The sequence below is a fragment of the Anser brachyrhynchus genome (genome assembly GCF_964034855.1).
Source record: "Anser brachyrhynchus genome assembly, chromosome: 3".
Taxonomy (NCBI): Eukaryota; Metazoa; Chordata; class Aves; order Anseriformes; family Anatidae; genus Anser; species Anser brachyrhynchus.
The window spans coordinates 80968090-80989180 of record NC_137696.1 but is presented as its reverse complement, the minus strand read 5'-3'; the positions used below and the strand labels follow the sequence as shown (position 1 = coordinate 80989180).

Genomic DNA, 21091 nt, shown 5'->3' with positions numbered 1-21091 from the left:
TCAAAGGGTAATAATATAACTCATATTATCTAAACTCCCTCTATAACGAGAAGGAAGAAAAAGGAGACTTAACAAGAACTGATCAGTCTACCTATCTTTGAATCAGTCTCTGCACAGGCCTTTCTTTTTGACTGCAGTAGGAACTGTCATACTAACTTTGACAGTCTTCTAGTAGGATGAGTTCTGTACTCATAAATGTATTCTGTATCACCTGTATGACTTTTAGTACGCAAGCTCTATCTTTACAGATCCTTTCAACGTACCTCCAAAAGACTAAATATTATTTAATCTAAATAAAATTAGTTTTATTTATATCAATGCATATATACTGCCTTAAAGAAACTGAAGTTTAGGGAATAAATTCTGTTTAACTGGATCAGAAGGTGACCATTTTTATGTAACTTGTTTTTTTGCTAGTTATTAGATTAGTTCATGTCAGGTATTGATATCTTAGTTTTCTGAAAAGTGTGAAAGGTTGCAAACATAGACAAAGTTAATTTCTTTTGAAGTGTATGCAGGTTGATGTACCTGAAACTGGGCAGTAGCACTTTGTAAACATCTTTTTTATATCATCTTCAGAATGGCTGCTGAAATAACGTTTTAATTTCTCTTCAGTGAACAACAGTTAATGATGTTCACTTGCAGGATATCATTAAGGGTTATGTAAGAGTATTTAAGTGTTGGATTTTTACGTTCAACAAGGAACAGCGGGGAAGATTTCTGATCTCTTTCAGGATAAAATTCATCTCGTCTTGAGGAAGGCCATGTAAAATATCCAACCCAAAAGCAACATATACCTTATTAAAAATGAAACAAAACCAAACAAAAAATAAAGTGAAACAAAACAAAAAGTAACAGTAGATGAAATTGAATTCATCTCAGAGAGTGGGATTCAGCTGCCATAACATAGATACTATGAGACATGTTGCTTCCAGCCACAGTTTAAAAAGTGCTTGCACCTCCACTGAGTCTTTTGCCGTGTCTGCCAGCCTGTACAGGTTGCACCCTGAAATAATTTTAGGCTCTCTGAAGTAGATGTCTATTTTCAGGCAACTGAATTTTGCTGTTCTACCCACAATTGACTTTACACCTTAACTTTAAGTAGTAACTGAGATTGCAAATAATCTTAAATTACTGGGGTGGTGATAATTTATTAAAACTAAACTACAGCAAAACATTGAAACCAGTGCAACGTAACTAACCCTCTGGCTTAGAGTTGTTAGAGAGAGAACACTGGGGCTTAACGAGTGGCAGACGTGAATCTTTAAAGCCCATAAAACGTTAAATGAACATTTTAAAAATGAAAATGGTCATATTCAGTGTCTGTAGTAAATTTAAGCTGCTACTTGCCACACAAAGCATGAACGTAACAAAGTCTGATTTTCTGAGGGCAGTACAGTTTCTGAATGATGATTGTCAGATGACCAATTGTTTGTGCCAGACTCATGTATTCAAAAAGCTGGTGCCTTTTGGTCTTAAAAGGTGTCCAAAGTTTACATCATAAAATTGATTTAAGAATAAGGCTTTGGTCCCTTCTTTTCCTACACTGAAATCTTATAATATAACCTAAATAATTTGTTGCTTTGTTGAAAAACAAAAATGATTTAAGGGTTTTTCCATATTAAAAAAGAAAAATAGTTAATGCCACAACAGAGCAAAACTTGTATTAATATAAAGATTTAAATAAAAGGAAATAACTTGGTCAATCAAGTTCCTCTTAATTATAGGTGTTAGGGCTTTTGAAATGGATAAAAATGTTAGTGTATTTTGACGCTTTCAAGGCATTAAATACAATTGACTCTGAACTTTCTGTGTAATAAATTTGAACAACATTTCAATTCTACTATACTTCAATAAAGGAAAAAATATTAGGGCCTATATCTGTCATCTGTGTTGGAAAAATCTTGAAGTTTTTAGACAAATTGCTACTTCTGATGAAGAAATGCATCTCTATACCATAAAGATGAAATGGAGAGAATTCAGATAACAGTTTCGAAGATGTTCTCTCTCAGCCTACAAGCCACCTATTAGATAAACCTGTATTACATAAAGTTGTCTGCTGCAGTTCGCTTCTTTATCTCAGGCAAAATTCCCTGCCTCCAGAAGGTAAAGCTATAGCTCTTCATATTGCAAGATCATCAGCCTAGATTACAAGGATTGTGCATGGAGGTTATATTTCTTTGACTTGTTTTGTCTTGTAATGTTATTAGTTTTTAAGCCACCTTAGGAGGTGGGGGCATATTTCCACTGTGCTACACTGAAAGCTCCTTCTTGTCTCTGCAAAGAGTGAAAATTAGTATTGAATACTTTATAACTAGCATCAAGTAAGGCCCTGTAGTTCTTCTAAGTAAACAAGAAAACCCTGCTTACCTTTTGCAGGACACAGTGTTTTTGCAGAGCTCATTTGTTCCAAGCTTTCTCTTTTCCAGGCTGAAGTATCCTTTCTCATTCACTCTTGCTATAAAACCCATTGTATGTTGTTGCCTTCTCTTTCTGTTTTCCAGTTCTATTAAGTCACTTTTGAAATGAGCACAGTTTGGTTCAAGGTTCAGATACGTATTTGCTAAGTGCCTGAACTCCCCTTTAGTCAATGGAAGTTAACAAACAGAATGAGTGAGATGTACTGGTCAGCTGCATAAGAGTAAGGGTCTAACAGAATTTGAGACCTATTTGTATTTCAGAGCTTCAGAGCCACCTACATAGATAAGACATGAGACCTGGGAAAGACATACTTTTTACTGTACCAGAGACCAGGAGGGGTAGCTTCAGTTTTTTCGGGTAGCCTGTATGAGGATGTATGCATTGAGTTGCATTGAGTCCTAGGTGACTGGGCTCATGTGAGCTAAACTGTACTCCAAGATCCACAGAATACAGCAGGAACTTGGACTCCGAGAGTACCTATGGGATTTTAAGTATAGGTGTCTTAATCTTCAATTTCAGTGCATTCATCTGTCCCCCAAAGTGGGTTAAAACAAGATGCAACATGCAAGATATTGTCATAGAAGTATTTTCTATATTTCACTGTTCACTAGAATGTCTTGCAGATTTTATTTATTTATTTATTTATTTATTTTGGTGATATTTAGACTGTTTTCCAAATGGAAGTAGTTAAAATAATATTGTCAATACCTTACCCAATTCTATGTTCTAGAATACCTGAAAACAGAGGCTGCAAAGGTAAGTTTTGTGAAAAAGGTAGTTAGGTAGCCCATTTATCTATCTAAAGCAAAATGTCCTTTGATTAAGAGGTCGTTTTTGTTAGACATTGACAAATCCAGTTTTAAGATACAGAATCCTTGAAAAATTAGTTTATATTGTACATGTGGTCCAGGGAACACTTTTCCTCTTGAATAAAAAAATAAAAATCTATCTTTTTGAGGTTGAAACAAAGAAACAAACCAAAAGTCCTGAACATGAAAAGAAGCTTATCATACAGGTTGAAAAATGCTTTCTTCTTAAAACAAGTATGGTAGAATAAAAACATGGAGTATTTTCACTGTCTAGACCTCTGTTGTTACAGATGGGACTTCATAATGGAAAAAACAGTTAAAAACTTTTCAAATACATATATATTTTAAGTATACCCATATAAATAAATAAAAAGTAAAGCTAATACTGTGGTCATGCTGAACGAGACTGTATTCTGGTATAAAGATGTTTCTGTCTGGAAAAGTTTGGCCATGTTCTAGAAAATTATATAAGAAGAGATGATAAGAAGTAGGAGTTGATTTCTACAAGTTAATATTTATTCCATAAATAGGGTTTGGATAAGTAGGATGCATAGCTCGTACTTTCCTGCCAAAACAAGTTTTCAATTTTTCGTAAGAGGCTTCTAATTCAGTAATTAAAACTTAATTATCAAATTAGTGAACAACTTATTAGGGGATAATTATCACATTAGCTAACAATGTTTTACTGTTTAGACTCAGTACAACAAAATATCTATGTAGCCAGGGATCAATCTAAAACCTAACTCTTGATAAAATTAGTGCTGATTTCTGGTATATAGATGGGATCAGAGTGGAAGGATATATATACTGTGCAAGTATCATATGTATATCCGGATCACATTCTAGTCACAAAGAATATAAACACCTTCCCTTTCATGGAAAAGATAAGGTAATTATTAAGGAAAAAAAAAAAGTCAAATATTCTGCAAATTAGAGAGGAATGTAAAGTGTTCAGTATCTCTGTTCTTCAGATCAAATGTTTTTACCTTCTGCTTCTCTACGCTTTCTGTCCAGCACCTCCAATAATATTTCTACAGGCTGTGAATTAAACACCCTTGGTTTTGTCACTGGAGAAGTGAATCAGTATCTCTGAGATGTGTTATACTGAAACAGACCTCTCTTATGCCTCATTAAACATTTTTGCTTGTTTATTTCAAGATCCCACTGGAATCTGTTCTCCAAGTGAATCTGCCTTAAATTATCAGTTTCTGAAACTCTCAACTTTAATATGTATTAATGTGCTTTTATTGATATTTATCATACTAATTGAGTGGCTTTAGAAATATTATGAATCTGTAGCATATGTATATCCTGTGTAATATTTGGAAGATAAATAGCAAGCAAAAGCTTTCAAGAAGCTTTAAATTTTAGAATTATTCCTTGTTATTTATAGAGTTGATACAGTACATTTCACTTATTTATTTGGAGAGCAATGTTTTAATTTCTGCTTATATGTCATAATGTATAAGTCATGCAATACAGTATGTATAAGTTGCATTGAAATTCATAATTCATCTCAAGTTACCTTATATACCTCTATTGGTGTAACATGGAATATATGAGCTCAAGGAATCTGAATATATATATTTTTAAAGCTTTATATATGAATTTGCTCTTTTTGGAGCAGATGCACCTAATAACTCAGCTTTTGAATAAAAATGATTTTGTTTGTTTATTGTTTGTTTGGTTTTAATTTATTTGATTTTCTTTTTATCCACATTAGCACTTGACAATCTCGTTAAAGAACCATTGCTTTCTTGTTACTTGGAATTTTTATCAGCAGCACTTATTACTTGTATACTTGTTTGCTCATACTATTTGCTTGTTTCTGTACTCACTTTTTTTTTCTTTTTTTCTCCTTCTGGTTGAAGATTCAAAAAGGAAGTAATTGAGAGGCTACAGAAACACCAATACTATGTGATCCAAACAGCTGGTACATTAGAGGCAGCAATAGTAAAGAACATTTTCCAAATATTATTCAATAACACACTGTAGTCTTCAGAATTTTTTTCCTGAGTACTTAAGTCATAATTCTGTAGTAGCACATACCATATTTTAATGAGGGTAGTGATACTTATGGCAAAAGTGATTTTGGTGAGTTTGTTACTAAGATGAAAACATAATCACTTACCTTCTAAGAAACACTCTTATTTAAACCTGCTTGGAAACACGAATATTGAAGTGAAATATCATCGGATGTAATTCTTAAAAATGTTTATTTGTCACATTCAAAACTTTCATCAGTTTGATTTTGAAGATTGATTTTTAATTCTTTTATGGCTATTTTAAGTTTTTCTGCTGTTTCACGGCATTTCTGTATCAATGATTTCAAACTGTTTCATTGTAATTATCAGGAAACATTTTGAAAAGAAGATGAAATGCTCCAAGCAGTAGTGAGGAAAAGCTATCTCCTGTTAACCTTAAAGACAACATGGAAGCAGTAAACTGTTCCAGTTATGCATTATATCATGGAAGTAAAAACTCCATGTCATAAATGAAAAATTTAAAAATATTTTCGTGAATTATAAATTACTGAATGTTTTTTTTTTTTTTCACCTTAGGGTGTCAAGAAGAAGAGAACTTTATTTCATAACCTCTATATACATCCCTTAGAAAACAAGCCACACTGCTTCCAGTCCCTGCTAAACAAGTGGATTTACCAGTTCTTGCCTCTGCTTATTCAGAGGTCACTGAAGAGCACTTGTAAAGTTCTATTTTTTCCATTAAGAAACAAGTTTTTCTTGATTCTTTGAAAGTCACTGCCTATGCACAGCAAAAATACCACAATTCTTTTTGTTCGAAATGTCTGTGGAAAGAAAAGTAGTTCATTAAATATGAGCAATATGGGTTCTTCAGATAGACAATTGCACCTTTCTCCATAATAGTATTCTAAACACCATTTCATTAGCACAGAGATTGCAAATATATATTTTAAAAGTTCTTAATTACAAAAGAAATTATTCTGGTTATAGCGAACAGTACAATACAGTTCTTATCTATAGAATAATATTTAAGAAGCTGCATCTCTTCTGTTATATATTAACAGGCTAGGTATGTCCTTTTTCATTTTCTTCTCTCCTTTTTTAGATTACATAATATGCTTCATAAGAATTGTTTTGGGTTTCTGAAGGATTCTGTCTATGAAAATCTTGAGAGAAGGAAGAAAAGAAGGAAAAAGCAGCTTCTGAACTTACTTAAATAATTTAAATATGTACAAACTCCTGAAAATTTAAATATTAAGCATTTAAAATTAAAAAACCATGCTGAAGCTACTGATGATCATTTATACAGTTTACTTTTGGAGAAGTTTCTGCACAGGGATCCAGATGCCCCAAATTTCATTTACTTTAATAGATCTGAAGCCATTCAGCAAGTCTTTGTTCAGACATTTTTGTGCATTCATTTGCAGGATCCAAATTTTAGTGTTTATGTGGTTCTGTGACTCCAAACAGCCTTTTACTGACTTTTTTTTTTTTCTTTTTAATGCCCAAAGCCATGGTAATAACAGTGCTATTATGGCTTTTTTTTTTTTTTTTTTAAGAAAGAAACTCTTATGAAATGTCATTGTAATTTTAAACTTATGCAAACAAATTCAATAAGGTTTTTGTTCCTTGTTATTTTTGAAAGGAGGAATGAAAAGTTGCATAATTTGAACATTCATATAGGTCTCTTTTTTTTGGGGGGGGGGGGGTGGTGGTGGTGGTGGTGGTGGTGGTGGTGAGATTTTAATGCATATAATGTGACTCCCATTTGCTAGATTCTATAGTGTTTGCTTTGTTGCTTTTAAATTAGGTGGTGGGCAATGCCAAAGTTATCTGGATAACTCGGAATTGACTCTTAAGGGACTCCTGAGTAGGACATGACAATACTTGATGCTGACAGTGGATTAGGAATTATTTGACCAGAAAAAGCAAATGGAAGTCAAACTGACTGTATAACACCGGTCCCATGAAGTACACTAGCATTGTGGAATGAATCTTAGCAAGCAAGTTGTAAGCTACTGGCTTACAAAGTAAAGTTACCTTCCCACGTCTGGGAAGAAAACATGAGTTCTGACCCTGACTTTCTCTTCTGTTTAAGCAGTTTCTACATGACAGTCATTGAATAAAAATCAAATTCATGGTCTGTCTCTTATGTCACTCCTAGCAGAGTAGCTATGTGATATCTTCAAGATTGCTTGTGTTTTTTTCTGGATCTTGTAGACTGGAAATTCTTCTACGTACGGTAGCCTATCTTCATTCAAGGTTGACAATTGTGATGTATGTCAGTATATTTCCTGATGGCTGGGCCTGGTTCTGAACAGTGAAAGGTATGGGCTTAGAGTTCAGTAGATAATGGAACTTCAGTTTTCTATTTTATAGGTAAGCACTTTGTTGTTTGTTTGAGAAATGTTAATTAACATACATTAACATGTGGAATGAAGGTGTCATTGCAGTTCGCAGTTTGAACTTCCACAAGTTAAGAGCCTTTTGATTTTAGTTTTTAGGCATTTTTCTGATTCATCTTTAAATGCCAAGGGATTCTAGCATGAGCTTCATATAGCACAGTATTTCTCTGCATGCTTGTATACCTACAGTTCCTGGAAAACCTTTTAGTTCTCAAAGGAATTGTCAAGTGATTCCTGATGACTGTTGAACCATAGGCTCTGTGAATTGCTTTTGGAGAATTAGGTGTGCATCTTTTCTAAGTCCTGCTTGAAGAATTGCAATGCTAAGATCACACACTGGGTTCCTCCTTCTCCTGACTCTTTAACTTATTGAAAAGGAAAAAGTAAAGGAAAAAGAAAAGGAAAAAGGTTTTTGCTCCAGTGTTTGCACGAGGATTAGTACTAAATAGCTCAATTTGTAGGAGTTAAGTTCAAAAGACATCTACTTTTTAAATGTCGTCTTATTCCTTGTGAGTGAATCACTTTTATTTTTAAAGCAGATAAAAACTCAGATAAAACTTCCTTTGGGTTATGTTTCTACACTGTGTACAGTCTGACTTCTCAAATATAATCTCAGATACAAATCAATATTTTAGAAAATGAATGAATAGCATTCAGTGTGATGGAAAGAAAAAACAAAACACCTTAGCCTAATATAATACTGGTAGCATTTCATTTATAGTTTGAATGGGTAAGTTAGGTAACTGGTTTTGTCAGTGTTTTGTTATATTTTATGACCAGTATTTTGATTTTATGGTTTAGTATTTTGGTATATTTTATTCTAGAAAGAATAAAACTAAGTGGTCTGTGATTCACACATATTAAGACTAATATCTTAATATAATATAAGCAGGAAAGTTTGAAGATTGTAACTGTCCAGTAAATAGCTTATGAACAGACATAAGGCTTCTACATTAATTCCTATGAAAGTACTTCTGTAAAACCTAAGAATTTTAGTTTGTATATTATCTTCCTCAATAAAGTTTTGGAGGAAAAATATTTTCTTCATGGAGACTGAAAAGCTTTTTATCTGGATGTTGGCTTCCTCTTTTTTAGACGATAGTGGAACAAAGCAAAACTGTATTGTTTCAAACATTTTATTAGCCAAAGTATTGGAAAGTTCATTTTAGCAAAATCTCCTGAGGCCATTTTTGTAGTCACATTTCATTTAGTGTTTGTTTCCTTTTGTTACTGCTAGTCATGAGAGACTAAATATTAGGTGAATATGATAATTGCATTCAAATTATTGAGTATATTGTGAAATAAATTGTTTAGTGTGTCAGAAAAAGGTAATGCATATCCTTAAAGTGAAAGAAAAAACACTTATGGACAGTACATTTTAACACTGTATGAATGTGTTCATATGTTCTTATTTTGCATGTCATATGTAGTCATGCTCTGTTGGTATTCTTCTTGAAAAAGTAGTATTTATAAAGAGAAGCTATCAGAAGCAGTGTTCTGTATGTATGCTGCATATCCAGTCTAGTAATATTAATTTTTAAATAGCATTTTATATATGATTTTCAAAGCATATTTGGCAACTGTGCTGATGAAAGGAAAGATTCTGACATATGTTGTTTGTCACATCTGACTTAAAGGTGTTGGAATGCATCAAATTACATTTATAATGTAATTTTAAATATACCTTTAGTCATTTGAATTTACTACGTACTCACTGTTAAAAATATTTTTCACCAGTTGTATTAGATAAAGAAGCTTTCATTCAAATGAGATCTGGGTTTATTATTTCCTCCTATTATCTCTTATTATTTTCTTACATTTAAGAAAAACAAAGTAAAATTTTTCTGTTTTGATTGAATTTAATTTGATTTGATTTTGATTGAATTTAAGATTAAATAAGCAGGATAAACCTAATATTGACTGGATATTTTCCCCCTCATATATTGTACAATCAGAAAATATATAGTTCTGTTTGTCTTAAGCCTGTGGATATTTCAAATATTTTTGGAGAAGCATGTCTTAAAACTTTCAGTTTCATGCAATGCTACTAAAACTATAGATCGAAAGATAACTTAGATACTAAAGGTTGATATTTCTATATATTTATGTTGCAAGATTTGAAGGATTCTCTGATCATGTCTTCATATATTGATTCCACCTTTAATGTAAATTATGTCTCAATTCAAAATGTTACTGATTTTCCAATACCTGTGCCTCCATTTCAGTGTTGAGGTGTTTGGTACATCTGTATTGGATGAGATATTTTTCAGATAAGTTTCTCATCCAAGTTCACACAGAAAATCAGTGGCAATGAAAATAAACCCTAGAAATTCCAGGTGCTCCTTCCGACCTCCAAATCCTATCTATGGATAAGGGATACTCCTGAAGTGTATTGTCTTTTTCCAGAGTGGCTTATCCATGTAAAAAGCACTTAAATAAGCAGTTTTCCATGTCAGTTGATCCTTTTAATCTTTTCCCTGTTGTGAGATTCAGAAGGGTTTCAATATAATTTTGAAAAGGAATAACAAAACATGGTCTTGTACAGATTCACATTGGTATATTCTAAAATTATATATATATATATATATAAAACAAAACACTGTTTTATGGAAAATACTGTAAAGAAGAAAATTTTTCATTTGCTTTTAATGGATTACATGGAAGTGATTTTTCAAAATTCTGTTCCTGAGAGAAATAAGTGGCTAAGATATAACTTTATTCTGCAACCACACATCAAAGCCGGCAATGTTTATGAAGGTCTCTGAACCTTCTCTGTAGCTCTCCAATCCATAATGGGATCTGAAACAGAATAATCAGTACAGTCTATGGCACGTTTGATTATGGCAAAAATGCCTTTAGCCAGCAACCCTGATCAGTCAGCGTAGCTCAGCATCTAACAAGCCTCTTCTTTCAGTACCATCCAGACCATGTCAGTGATATTGGGTCTTTCAGTTGAACCTCTTCAGTGTCTATTGGCTATGGCTGTATCTGGGGAGCTGTCATCACTTCATACTTCCAAAACCAGTCACCTTCAACTCTGGAAATGATGACAGTATAGTAGCATCTATTGAACTCTCTGAATATGTTTTTGTCTTTTTATCCCCCTACATGTGCTACATGATCCTTGGCTTTGATTACCAAATGGCCAATTTCAAAATACAGAGAGCAGATACAAGCATATTTTACTGGTGTAATGCTTGATAGACTTGTTTGATTATATCAAAAATCTTTTTAGAAATAAGTTCTTCACAGATACCTTGTTCACAGATACTTATTCTCCCACCTCTCATCCTTCCAGTTAATTAAACAATTTCTGATACTTCACATTTTCTGAACCAAGAAAGAGTCAGAATAAGAGATTTCTTATTTGCAGATTATGTTTACGTCTGGGGAACATAGCTATCTTATACTCAAAGTATTGATCTGAGTTGTGGATGAAGAAATACATTAATTTCATTCCTGTATAACTCCTCATAAATTGACTAGCATCATTTAAACATACTTTGTGTTTTAAAACTAAAATGATGGGAAAAAAAAATCATATAAGGCAAGATAAATTATTTTTAAAAGTGAAATATTTTCCAGGCTCTTGGTCACCTGCTAAGTATTCAAGATATGGGTTTGCATTTTTATCTCTTAAAGATTACTGTAGTATAAAATAATAAAAAATGCTCATGTGACTGATGTTACGTTTGTGTTAATAATGTGTTAATAAAGAGTTTATCTTCACAGCTGTTGCTAAAGATGAGCAAATTGGTTCATGGTAACAATAAAATGGCTATAATGTTAAAAATTATAGCTATTAAATACTAATGTGTGTATATGCGAGATCTTTATCAAGTAGTTTTGATATTAGAAAAAAATGAAACTTCATCTTACTTCTTTATACAGAGAGATCACAATTAAAATAAAAGTTATGATTAACGCTATTGTTTCCATAACTTTGTTAATGTCAGCGATGTAGTATTAGAATAAGTTCAGGTTTAAATTTGTCTCTCCTGATTTCACATTTGGAAATTAGTGTACCTTGATAGTGCCAAACCATGGAAGTTTTATAGCTGTGTATATGGTTGATATATTTCAATGATATTAGAAAAGATTTATTTTAGATTCAGAAAATCAAAGTAGTCGGTAAGCTTTATTTAAATTGATTTGTCAGAGCATGACCTTGAGGTAGCGTGGCCTTCCGTTATATATTTAAATGTTTAATTTTTCAGAAGGCATGGACTGCAAAATAGCCCATAGCCACTGTAATTAAATAGCATTCATTTCTACTGGAGCAAACTTGAAACTGTACTAGAAACAAAGGAGAAATTCTTTGATTCAATATCAGCCAGGCTTGCTATGTTGTTTGTTTATAGTTCCACTTTGACACTTTTGAAATTTGCTTGAGTGTTGCTTGTTTGCTTGATAATTTAAAGTAGGTAACAATGTAAAACACTCAAGACTGACCCCCAGTGTGGGATGTTTATCAGGGGAAAAAATACCTATCACATTTTTATGCAACAGAAATAAAAAGCCGAATCAGTCATGTGCATACCATAATATTTGTGAAACTAGGTAGTTATGAGCAGGACCAATGTGTGTTTTTTGTTGTTATTTTGTTTTTGTATTTTTTTTGGGGGGGGGGGAAGGGGGGGGAGTGTAATTTTTTCCAAAATGTGTGTCTGGCTTTTTCAGTTAGAGAAAAAATGATTTGAAAATCAGAGAAAGCAGAGATGGCTGCTGAACTAAAATGTCAATTCTTTTTTGATATTTTTGGTGGAAAATGCTGAGCTTTTCATTTGAACATTCTCAGAATATATATTTTTTTACTTGTAAAATTAAAAGAAAAAAAAACAGATTTACTTTTTCCTTGAAAAATAATAACACCTACATTATTCATCCTAATTCGGGCGTTACATAAATTGTGCTTTTTGATAAAGTGGTACTATCTTTTTTCCATTTTTCAACTGTTTTTGGAGAAACTGTTACTACTTCAGTATTATACCAATGACTGGTTTTTCCTTATAGGTTATGTTAAATGAATTTGGTCATATACATATTTTCTCAGTACTGACAACTGCAGTGAAAACCCCTAGTTGATTTCAGGTTCAGTAAAAGCAGTTGTGGTATATCAAGATTAATAGGAGACCTGAATCAACCAGGATGTCGTTGTTAGAGTATCAATATCACTGATACAGTATTTAAAGACTGTCTTACAATTGCTCTTGCATATATGGCTTGTATTGTCCTGTCTGAAACGTTCCTCATTACAGTGATTCTTCAGATGTTAATCACTACCAGAATGTTGTGAGCTTTAGCGAAGTGGCTATCATGACAGTAAAAACCTGAAAAAATGCTCAGCTATAGAGTAGTCACCTACTGTACACAGTCAATAAAATTTTATGAGGTACAGATTAAGCTGAAGTTACGTGATGCCATATTTCCTACCCTTTTTGTTATAGGGCAGGGATGCATTGCCATATCATTTACACTGTAAATGAAGACGTCATACATGAGACCATTAAAGCAAGCTAAGCATTAAATAGGAATTTTACTACTCCTTTAAAGTTTTCTGTCTCTATTGTGAGGTAGCGGAGAAAAATCAGCTGTTTCCTCTAGGATGTGCTGCTGATCACTCAGAAGAACTTGTGTTTCTGCCTATTATAGATCTGCATGTGGTGTTCGCTCTCTATAGGTACCTTAAAGGAGGCTATAGCGAGGTACGGGTTGGTCTATTCTCCCATGTGCCTGGTGACAGGACGAGGGGGAATGGGCTAAAGTTGTGCCAGGGGAGGTTTAGGTTGGATATTAGGAAGAGCTTCTTTACTGAAAGAGTTGTTAGGCATTGGAATGGGCTGCCCAGGGAAGTGATTGAGTCACCGTCCCTGAAGGTCTTCAAGAGACATTTAGATGTTGAACTTAGTGATATGGTTTAGTGGAGGACTTGTTAGTATTAGGTCAGAGGTTGGACTAGGTGATCTTGGAGGTCTCTTCCAACCTAGACGATTGTGTGATTCTGTTAAAATAAGAAAAACCCCAACACCTATATTTTCTCAAGCTGTTAGACAGAGATAGGCATTGGCTTGGCTGATTGTTCATGTATCAATGGCAAGATATACGACTGTTCTGTGTGCTTATCTGAGAGCATGCAGTGCATTCCTCAGCTTGATTATTAATAAGGCTATCCCGAATGAAATGGTACATTGGTAGCAGAGAAAAAGCGTTGTTGGGAGGGAACAGCATGATTCAGTATGCTATAACAGCTTTGGGAAGCCAGTATCCCTTTACAATTGAGTGCAGCTGATACAATTGAGTGCAGCTGAAGTGCAAAGCCAACCCTTTTTATACATTTGCTTTCCATTTTATTAAAAACATCTAGTATAATTTCTGGCTTGTCTTCCAGTATTAAGCCAGTGGATTTACACAATATTTTCTTTTAAAAAATAGTCAGAGGTTTTTTTTTTTGGCTACTACTTACATATTCAGAACAAATACAACAACATAAAAGTAAGGACAAGGCAATTTGAAGTTACCCATTGAATTTCTACTTGCACCTTAGGCAACAATGGAGAAAACACCCTGTAAAACTCCCCATTCCTGTCAATTCCTGAACTCATTCATGTGCTGAAAATATCTGGAGCATAGACTTCCACACATGCTCAAAAGGGCTCCCAACTTGAGAACAAGGATCTGTTTTATGCCTATGTTCTGAAATTCAAAATGTAGATATGTCTCTGCCTAAGCTTCTGCTCTGCTTATTGTACAAGTTGCACACTACATTCAAGAAGTTCAAGGAAAAATTCTGGTGCCCTGAGTGCAGTTCACCAAATCTAGCAGCTACTATTCAGTATGGAGGAGCCTGGCATTTTTGCATGTTAGAAGGATATGGTGCAGTTTAAGAACCTGTTGATTCTCTTCTTAGTGTGAAGATTACAATGAGCCTACATCTTTCAGCATCCAAAATATTTAATTATGGGATGTTACCCCCCTCCCCCCCCCCAGCTTCAGCAGACATATACAGGAGTAGCATAAAACTGAAATGAAAGGAGACTAGTGGAAGTTTGACATCTTCCAAGTTAGAAAATACAAACACATAGTCTAATCTATACTCTTCTGGGGTTCTTATTTTTTTCATTCAGCATATATCTAATATGAAATGCGAAAATATTCAGAAGTAGGAAAACAGAAGCTATGGTTTCCTTCCTCCTAGGAAAATAACCTAATCATAAGACAACAAAAGCAGGTTGTTCTTCCTACCTCTGGTATTCTTAGCAATGGAAATTTACCCAGACCATGTGCTGCCAGCTTTGTAGGGGATACATTTATCACAGGGACAGAAAATGTGTGATTGAGGGAAGAAACCACTGAATGGAGCACATGGGAAATTATACATGCTATTGCCACTCGCAGGAGATAGGGACTTTGACATCTTCATAATATTGTCTTACTATATGATGGACTGTCATTACCATTAGGAATTAAACAGATATGGGAGGTCAAAACCCATTTTTATTTTTCTTATGCTGAGAATAACGGCTGCATCTTTGACAAGGATTTCCCCATCTCAAGAATTTAAGAGATGAGGAGAATGAAAAATACAGGAATAAAGAAGGAAGATTTTGGTGAGCTTCAGAGAAATAGAAATTAAAGAAGAAAATCTTCCATTGTAAAAATTGCAGGTAGAAGAATGCATTGTATTGCTTGTTTCTTTTTATGAATCCATTCTCACTTAGGATATGATCTTTTTTTTAATGTGTGATATATGTTTATTCATAAACATTTAAATAACTGTTTTCCAGGTACCTCTAGGAAAGTCTACAAAATTTGTCTTAATTCTCATCATATTCATGGAAACATTTTTTTTTCCTTCTGCGTTAATATCTCTATTTAGCATTTATTCATTAATTTTTATCTTTCTGCAGTATTTTTATCCTTTTTCCCCAGATCAGAATAGAATTCTCCTGTATGTCACAGTCAGATTTACAATGTTTAGATGCAGTAAGCACACACGATCTTGTCCATCAGATATCATTAGAGAGAGAGGGGGGACTTGATTAATTCCCAAAGCAGGTTGCCTTTCCTGTTAATTTTGTATTATTGTTTAAACAAATATGGTCAATTTTTCAGTTTTAAAATGTACTAGACCTATATTTATCTGAATGTCATCCAACTTACTTTTGTTTTAGCCTCTGAAGTATTGTTATGTTGGCTACTGATTATGTGTAATCTTATATGCTCAGTCAGGCTGGATCATTTCCTGATATATTTGTATTTTTCTCATGTTTGTCTCTCCCATCAATGTTTCATTTTCAGTTTTAGATTACTGATATTTAAGTAATTATTTGTCATGTCTCATCTCACTGGCTAGTACTTGTGCTTTTAAGTTAATATGAATTGAGCACCTGTCTCTAGGGCTCTCCCCGGGAATTTGAGAGCTTACCTGTAGGAAAAAAGTTAACACCTGTTCTTCCTCCTGAAATGGGAAACAAGCTGGAAGAAGCAGGAATTTTGCAAAACTGAAAAGCCTTTTTATGTTTATTAATATCTGAAAGGGAAGGAGTTAATAACTAAATACACATTGCTTTTGCTTTAGAAATGGATTATCTAGTTGGGTGCCCAACAAGACTATTTACTAACTGAGGTAGTTTGCAAAGTTCAGCCTTAATCAGCTCCTGTACATTCAGATGCTGAGAACTTCCTGATGAGAAAGCAGTATAGTGTTGAATAAGATTTTTTTTTGATAATACAAAGCCAGGTAGCAACATTACTTTCAAAAATAAATATGCACACACTAAGAGAAAGTGAATGACAAACATTTATTGCACTGATGCAATGCCTGATTTGTCCTTGTATGATAATCAGTGGATGTCCTCCACATTATTATTCACAGATACTGTTAGCATGAGGACAGAAGAGGCCATACTGATGCTGATTGTTTTGCTGAGCCATTTCATGACACCATAGTAAGGGCATATCTTTAGATTACTTTTACTGTCACCATATCTTTGGCCTTTCCAGACCCATGAATAAATTGTTACCCCAAAACATGTGTTAATTTACATTTCATGGACGATGATGTCTCATGACAAGATGAGAAGGTCTGAAGTACAGCACTGTTCAACAATCTTGTTTGGTTCATTTAAGATCAAGTCTGGCTCAGAAACATTCTAGAAATTGCCTGTCATTTGCCTGTCCTACTCTGGCAGTACGCTTGGCCGATGCTTTCGCTTTGTGATGGAGCTTTATGTAGAGTATAGTTGATTCCTCTGTTGAGAATGAGGCTAACATGTACATGCAACTCAGTGCAGATGAGAAAAATTTGAATCTTTGGTCAACATATTTATCAGTTCAGGCACACAGTCATGCTAAAATGTCTATGCATCTGCATTTTTAGAGGCAGTCTGGGGCGTCTCAGTAATATCCTGCTTCTTGTGCTTCATTTCCAATGAATTCTCAGTTCATTATAGCTGCATAATAAGTCTAGGAATAATAGAAAACAAGACTCCAGAAATCTTGCACTTGCACATCTGGAAGGGGTAAATTCAGTCCTTTCAGGTTTAACCGTGTAAAATAATTACATATTCTTCATCCCTATTCTATTTTGCTTCTAAATTATTTATTATATGGTCATTTTATTATGTGGTTATTTATTATATGGTTATTTTATATTGTCTTTTTATTCACAATAATAAAGTAAATGTAAAAACAAACAAAAAACAGCACAACACATTTTCTTTAAGGTAAATTTGATTAAAATATACTGTTTTTAGCTTATAGTTTGAGTCAAACCTCACTGAAATCATGAGATATTTTGCATTAGTTGCACTGTATCAGGCTTATTAATCTACCGATCATTAAAAATGTTCCTGTATGCTATTTTGGCTTAATAGTGGTGTGTTTTTTTTCTTTTTTTTTTTTTCCTTTCTCCTTTCCCTCACTACCAGGAGGTATTTTTGAGTGTGTGGAATCTGGTCCAATGGGAGCAGAAGAATTAGCCTTCAGATTTGCTGTGAACACAATCAACAGAAACAGAACTCTTCTGCCAAACACCACATTAACATACGACACCCAGAAGATAAATCTCTATGACAGTTTCGAAGCATCCAAAAAAGGTAACCTTTTGCATATTTAATTTCTTTAATCAGCAGATGACTCCCTTGCTTTACCTACTTGAAAAAGTCTGTCCATAAAGCCATATGCAATGACACTGTACAAGGTTGTGCCTGACATCAAAGAAATGTTTTAAAGACTGCCTTTTGAAGACTGTAATGGTAACTATTTGGAAATTTAACACATCAGCTTTTCTCCCACTGCCCTGTCCAAAAGCTATTTCTTTAAATGTTTAAAATTGCAAATCATTTTTACAATTTTTTTTTGAGCTTTGTGATTAGGGTGTTTTTGAGATCAGCTCCTCTGGAATTAGAAAACACTACCACCAGATTTTTCCTGTAAAATGCCAGCTGCTCCCAACTTCCAGTGAACTTGGAAGAGGAAGGGAGTTCAGCCCACAAAACTAATTATTCAATGGTATAGTCAAGACTATATGCCATTAGGCCTATTCAGAGTGGCTTATTTCAGAATTGTTAGTCATGTAACAGAACACTTTTGTACAGGTGCAAATGTCAGTGTGTTTTACTTGAGCTGCATTGCATGAGCTGTAATGTTTCAGTGACTTCCTTACCCATGTAGGAGTTATCCACGGGTTAGGCTTTCCTTGAACATAAAGTACGTCATAACATCAGAAGTGAATGTTTTATAGATGGGAATATGATATAGCGCTTTCAATATTACCAGCAAAACTTAATCTGAGGCCATGAGGTAAATAAAATCGGGTTCTTAATATAGAAGCAGTTTCCATCTGCTGTTTCCAACATCTTTAGAGGAAAGCCTACAAAGAAAGCCCCCTCCTTCATTAAGTCTGCTCCAAATCTAGATGTGAACTTTTATGACTTAATGGCTAAAATTTCATTTCCAGATATTCAACAAGGCTCCAATTCAATTTTAAGTATTTAATCACTTTAACTACATCTCTGCTAATATCTTTAGCATATGTATGTCTTGCATACTTAATCAGCTGTGTTTTTCAAAGGAGAGCAAGTGGTTATAGTATAGCACATTTTATATAAGCTTAAAAATTAGGTCTGTTCTTTACTGTGTTGTTACCAGGTGAACATCTAGACCTCAGTTCAGAAGTTTTCTCCAAACTATAAACGATTTTCTTAAAAAAAAATAAAAATAAAAAATGAACACTTCCTAAATTTTCAAATCTTTGATTCTCCCAAAAATTGTTTTGAGATTGCTTTACATTCTAGTCTACAACATTGTGATGCCACATGAAAGTTGTACTCCATCATTGCCATGCTCTAGAAAGTACAAAACCTTAGTAAATACTATATGCACTTTATAGGTGAAAATACAAAAATTTGATGACAGAACTTAGTAGGACTGAATTTTGCACTGTATTGCATGTTCTTTAACAGCATGCTTTTTTTAAAAATAAATTGAAGAGACAATTTCATATGAATGTTACTCTTAACAAGAAAATAAGGGTAAAAGGATAAGAGGTCAACCTTATGGCAGGTTTCAACCTTAAGTCTGCTAAGTGATCTGGTCCACAACATGTCATACCCTGTGAAGACTTTATGCAATACAGGATTTTTGGTGTTAAGTAGAATTAAAACATTTGTAGCCATGTTAGAAATGCTACTTGGGAGAAGCTGCTATGTCAAAATATACACGAAGTACAACTTTAAAGTGAAATACAATACTGATTAAAATCAGTCTAGAAACAATGAGAAATATTTTTTCCTCTTTTGTTAAACATGCAGAGTTAATCTTGCTAACCTATTTTTCCTGTTTATTAGTCAAATTAACCATTCTAATATAAGGCTGTCTCTTCTTTGCAGAAGAGATTGTGAGAAATGGGGTGAACTACCCTTCTAATACATATTTTTTGAAGTGTTATTCTGATGTTTTGGATGATGGGTTAAAGAAGGTTCTGAGAGAACTCTTTCTGTCTCAGCCAACAGTGAATGAATGGGTTGATCCTTAATTCTGGCCTCTCCTTTCTCTTTTCCTCCCCATCTCCCAAATTCAACTGCCTCCTGATTCCGGTACATTCTGTCTTGTGAAATTTAATGACATAGTTTCTCCTCATTCCTGAGGGAGGATGTAAGGAGTGGAGATATCTGTTCTGGGATCTTTAAGTCTTTCTGGAGATGACAATACTACTTGTAGTCCTTACTTAGGGTAAGGCTTGAAGGCTCCAAGCTCTAGCCATAATATTATGTTGCTAATTCTTGATAGAATAGAATAGTTCAAGTTAGAATGATAAAATGTCATTGATTGGATATATTGAATAGATTGGATATATTCATTGTTCCCACTTGCATCTTGCATGAGAATGCAAGTCTTTATTTGTAACTAGGCTGTATCAAAATCTGTGTAATCTTCCAGTGCTAATAGCTTTTTGCATCATCAATTCACAATACAGCCAAATACATTTGTGCTGACAGGTGCTTTAGTTCAGAACCAAAGGCTAAAGGTTAACATAAAATGGTTCATTTTATTATGATGGCTCCAACACAGAGTTTTAACAATGAGGTTTAAGCATTTGACTCATTTTGTGGTTCATGATTATGTCCATTAGTGAGCAGGCAGGCACTGCATCAAAAATAGCCTCTTTAGACCTCTTAGTAACACATACTTTTGAAGTTGATACAAATGAAATATTAATGGATTTTTAAAGGTACTATACCAAAGAGCAACGTGAAGGCAAGATGATATTTCCAAGATACTATTTCAGTGAAGAATAATGTAAATGCAAACAAAATATCCCTCAATGCAGTACAAAAATTGGTATGCATCTGATAGAGCCAGTGCTGTATTAAATCACGTATGAAAGCATTGCATTATTCAAATCTTGGAAACAGAGGAAAAAAAAAAAAGCCTATTGAAAAACCATCTGGTAGCTATTGCTGTTGTTAGTGATCCCATTTACTGACATTTGCATAAAGCTTGTTGATTACTCTTAGGAAGGGCAATATTAGCATAAATGTTTTTTTTATCAAGCTAGTCATTTAGGCCCTGATCCGATACTCACTAATGCAATGGAGATCCTGTGTGTATATGAGAAGTTCTCTTAAACCACTGGTGCTCTGCAAGAATAAAAAGGTGTGCCAGCACAGTTTCTGGAATGCAGTTGAGACACTTAGCAGTATTTTCGTCATGTTGAAAAGGACTGACATGCACAATTAAAACAATTAATTTTGCTTTGCTGAGAAAAAAATAATGCAGCAAAATTTGTTTCTACTGCTTCTTTCCTCAGCTGTCAGGAACATTGATGGTAGTGAAACAATATTAATTAATCAAACCTCATATAAATACTCATATCCACATTGGATTATGGAGATACTTTTCATTGCTTCTCTCTAACAAACAGGCTGTTTTCTTAGAAGGCAGAACCTGTTGTGTTCCAGAACTGCATACT

General features: G+C 33.9%; 1 protein-coding gene across 12 annotated transcripts in view; it reads left to right on the top strand.

Annotated features, from left to right (window-relative positions):
• The window catches only part of GRIK2 (glutamate ionotropic receptor kainate type subunit 2), a 407268-nt gene that overhangs the window by 112080 nt on the left and 274097 nt on the right, over window positions 1-21091 (top strand). For 11 of the 12 annotated variants that reach the window (XR_013948894.1, XM_080586284.1, XM_080586280.1 and 8 more), the window contains one exon: window positions 17547-17714. Coding sequence is in view for 11 of the 12 variants with exons in the window: in XM_080586280.1 (XP_080442406.1) it covers window positions 17547-17714 (168 nt within the window). In the remaining variant the exon portion in view is untranslated. Of the gene's footprint in view, window positions 1-17534; window positions 17715-21091 lie in introns of those variants that run through there. The other variant, XM_080586285.1, reaches the window with a different exon arrangement.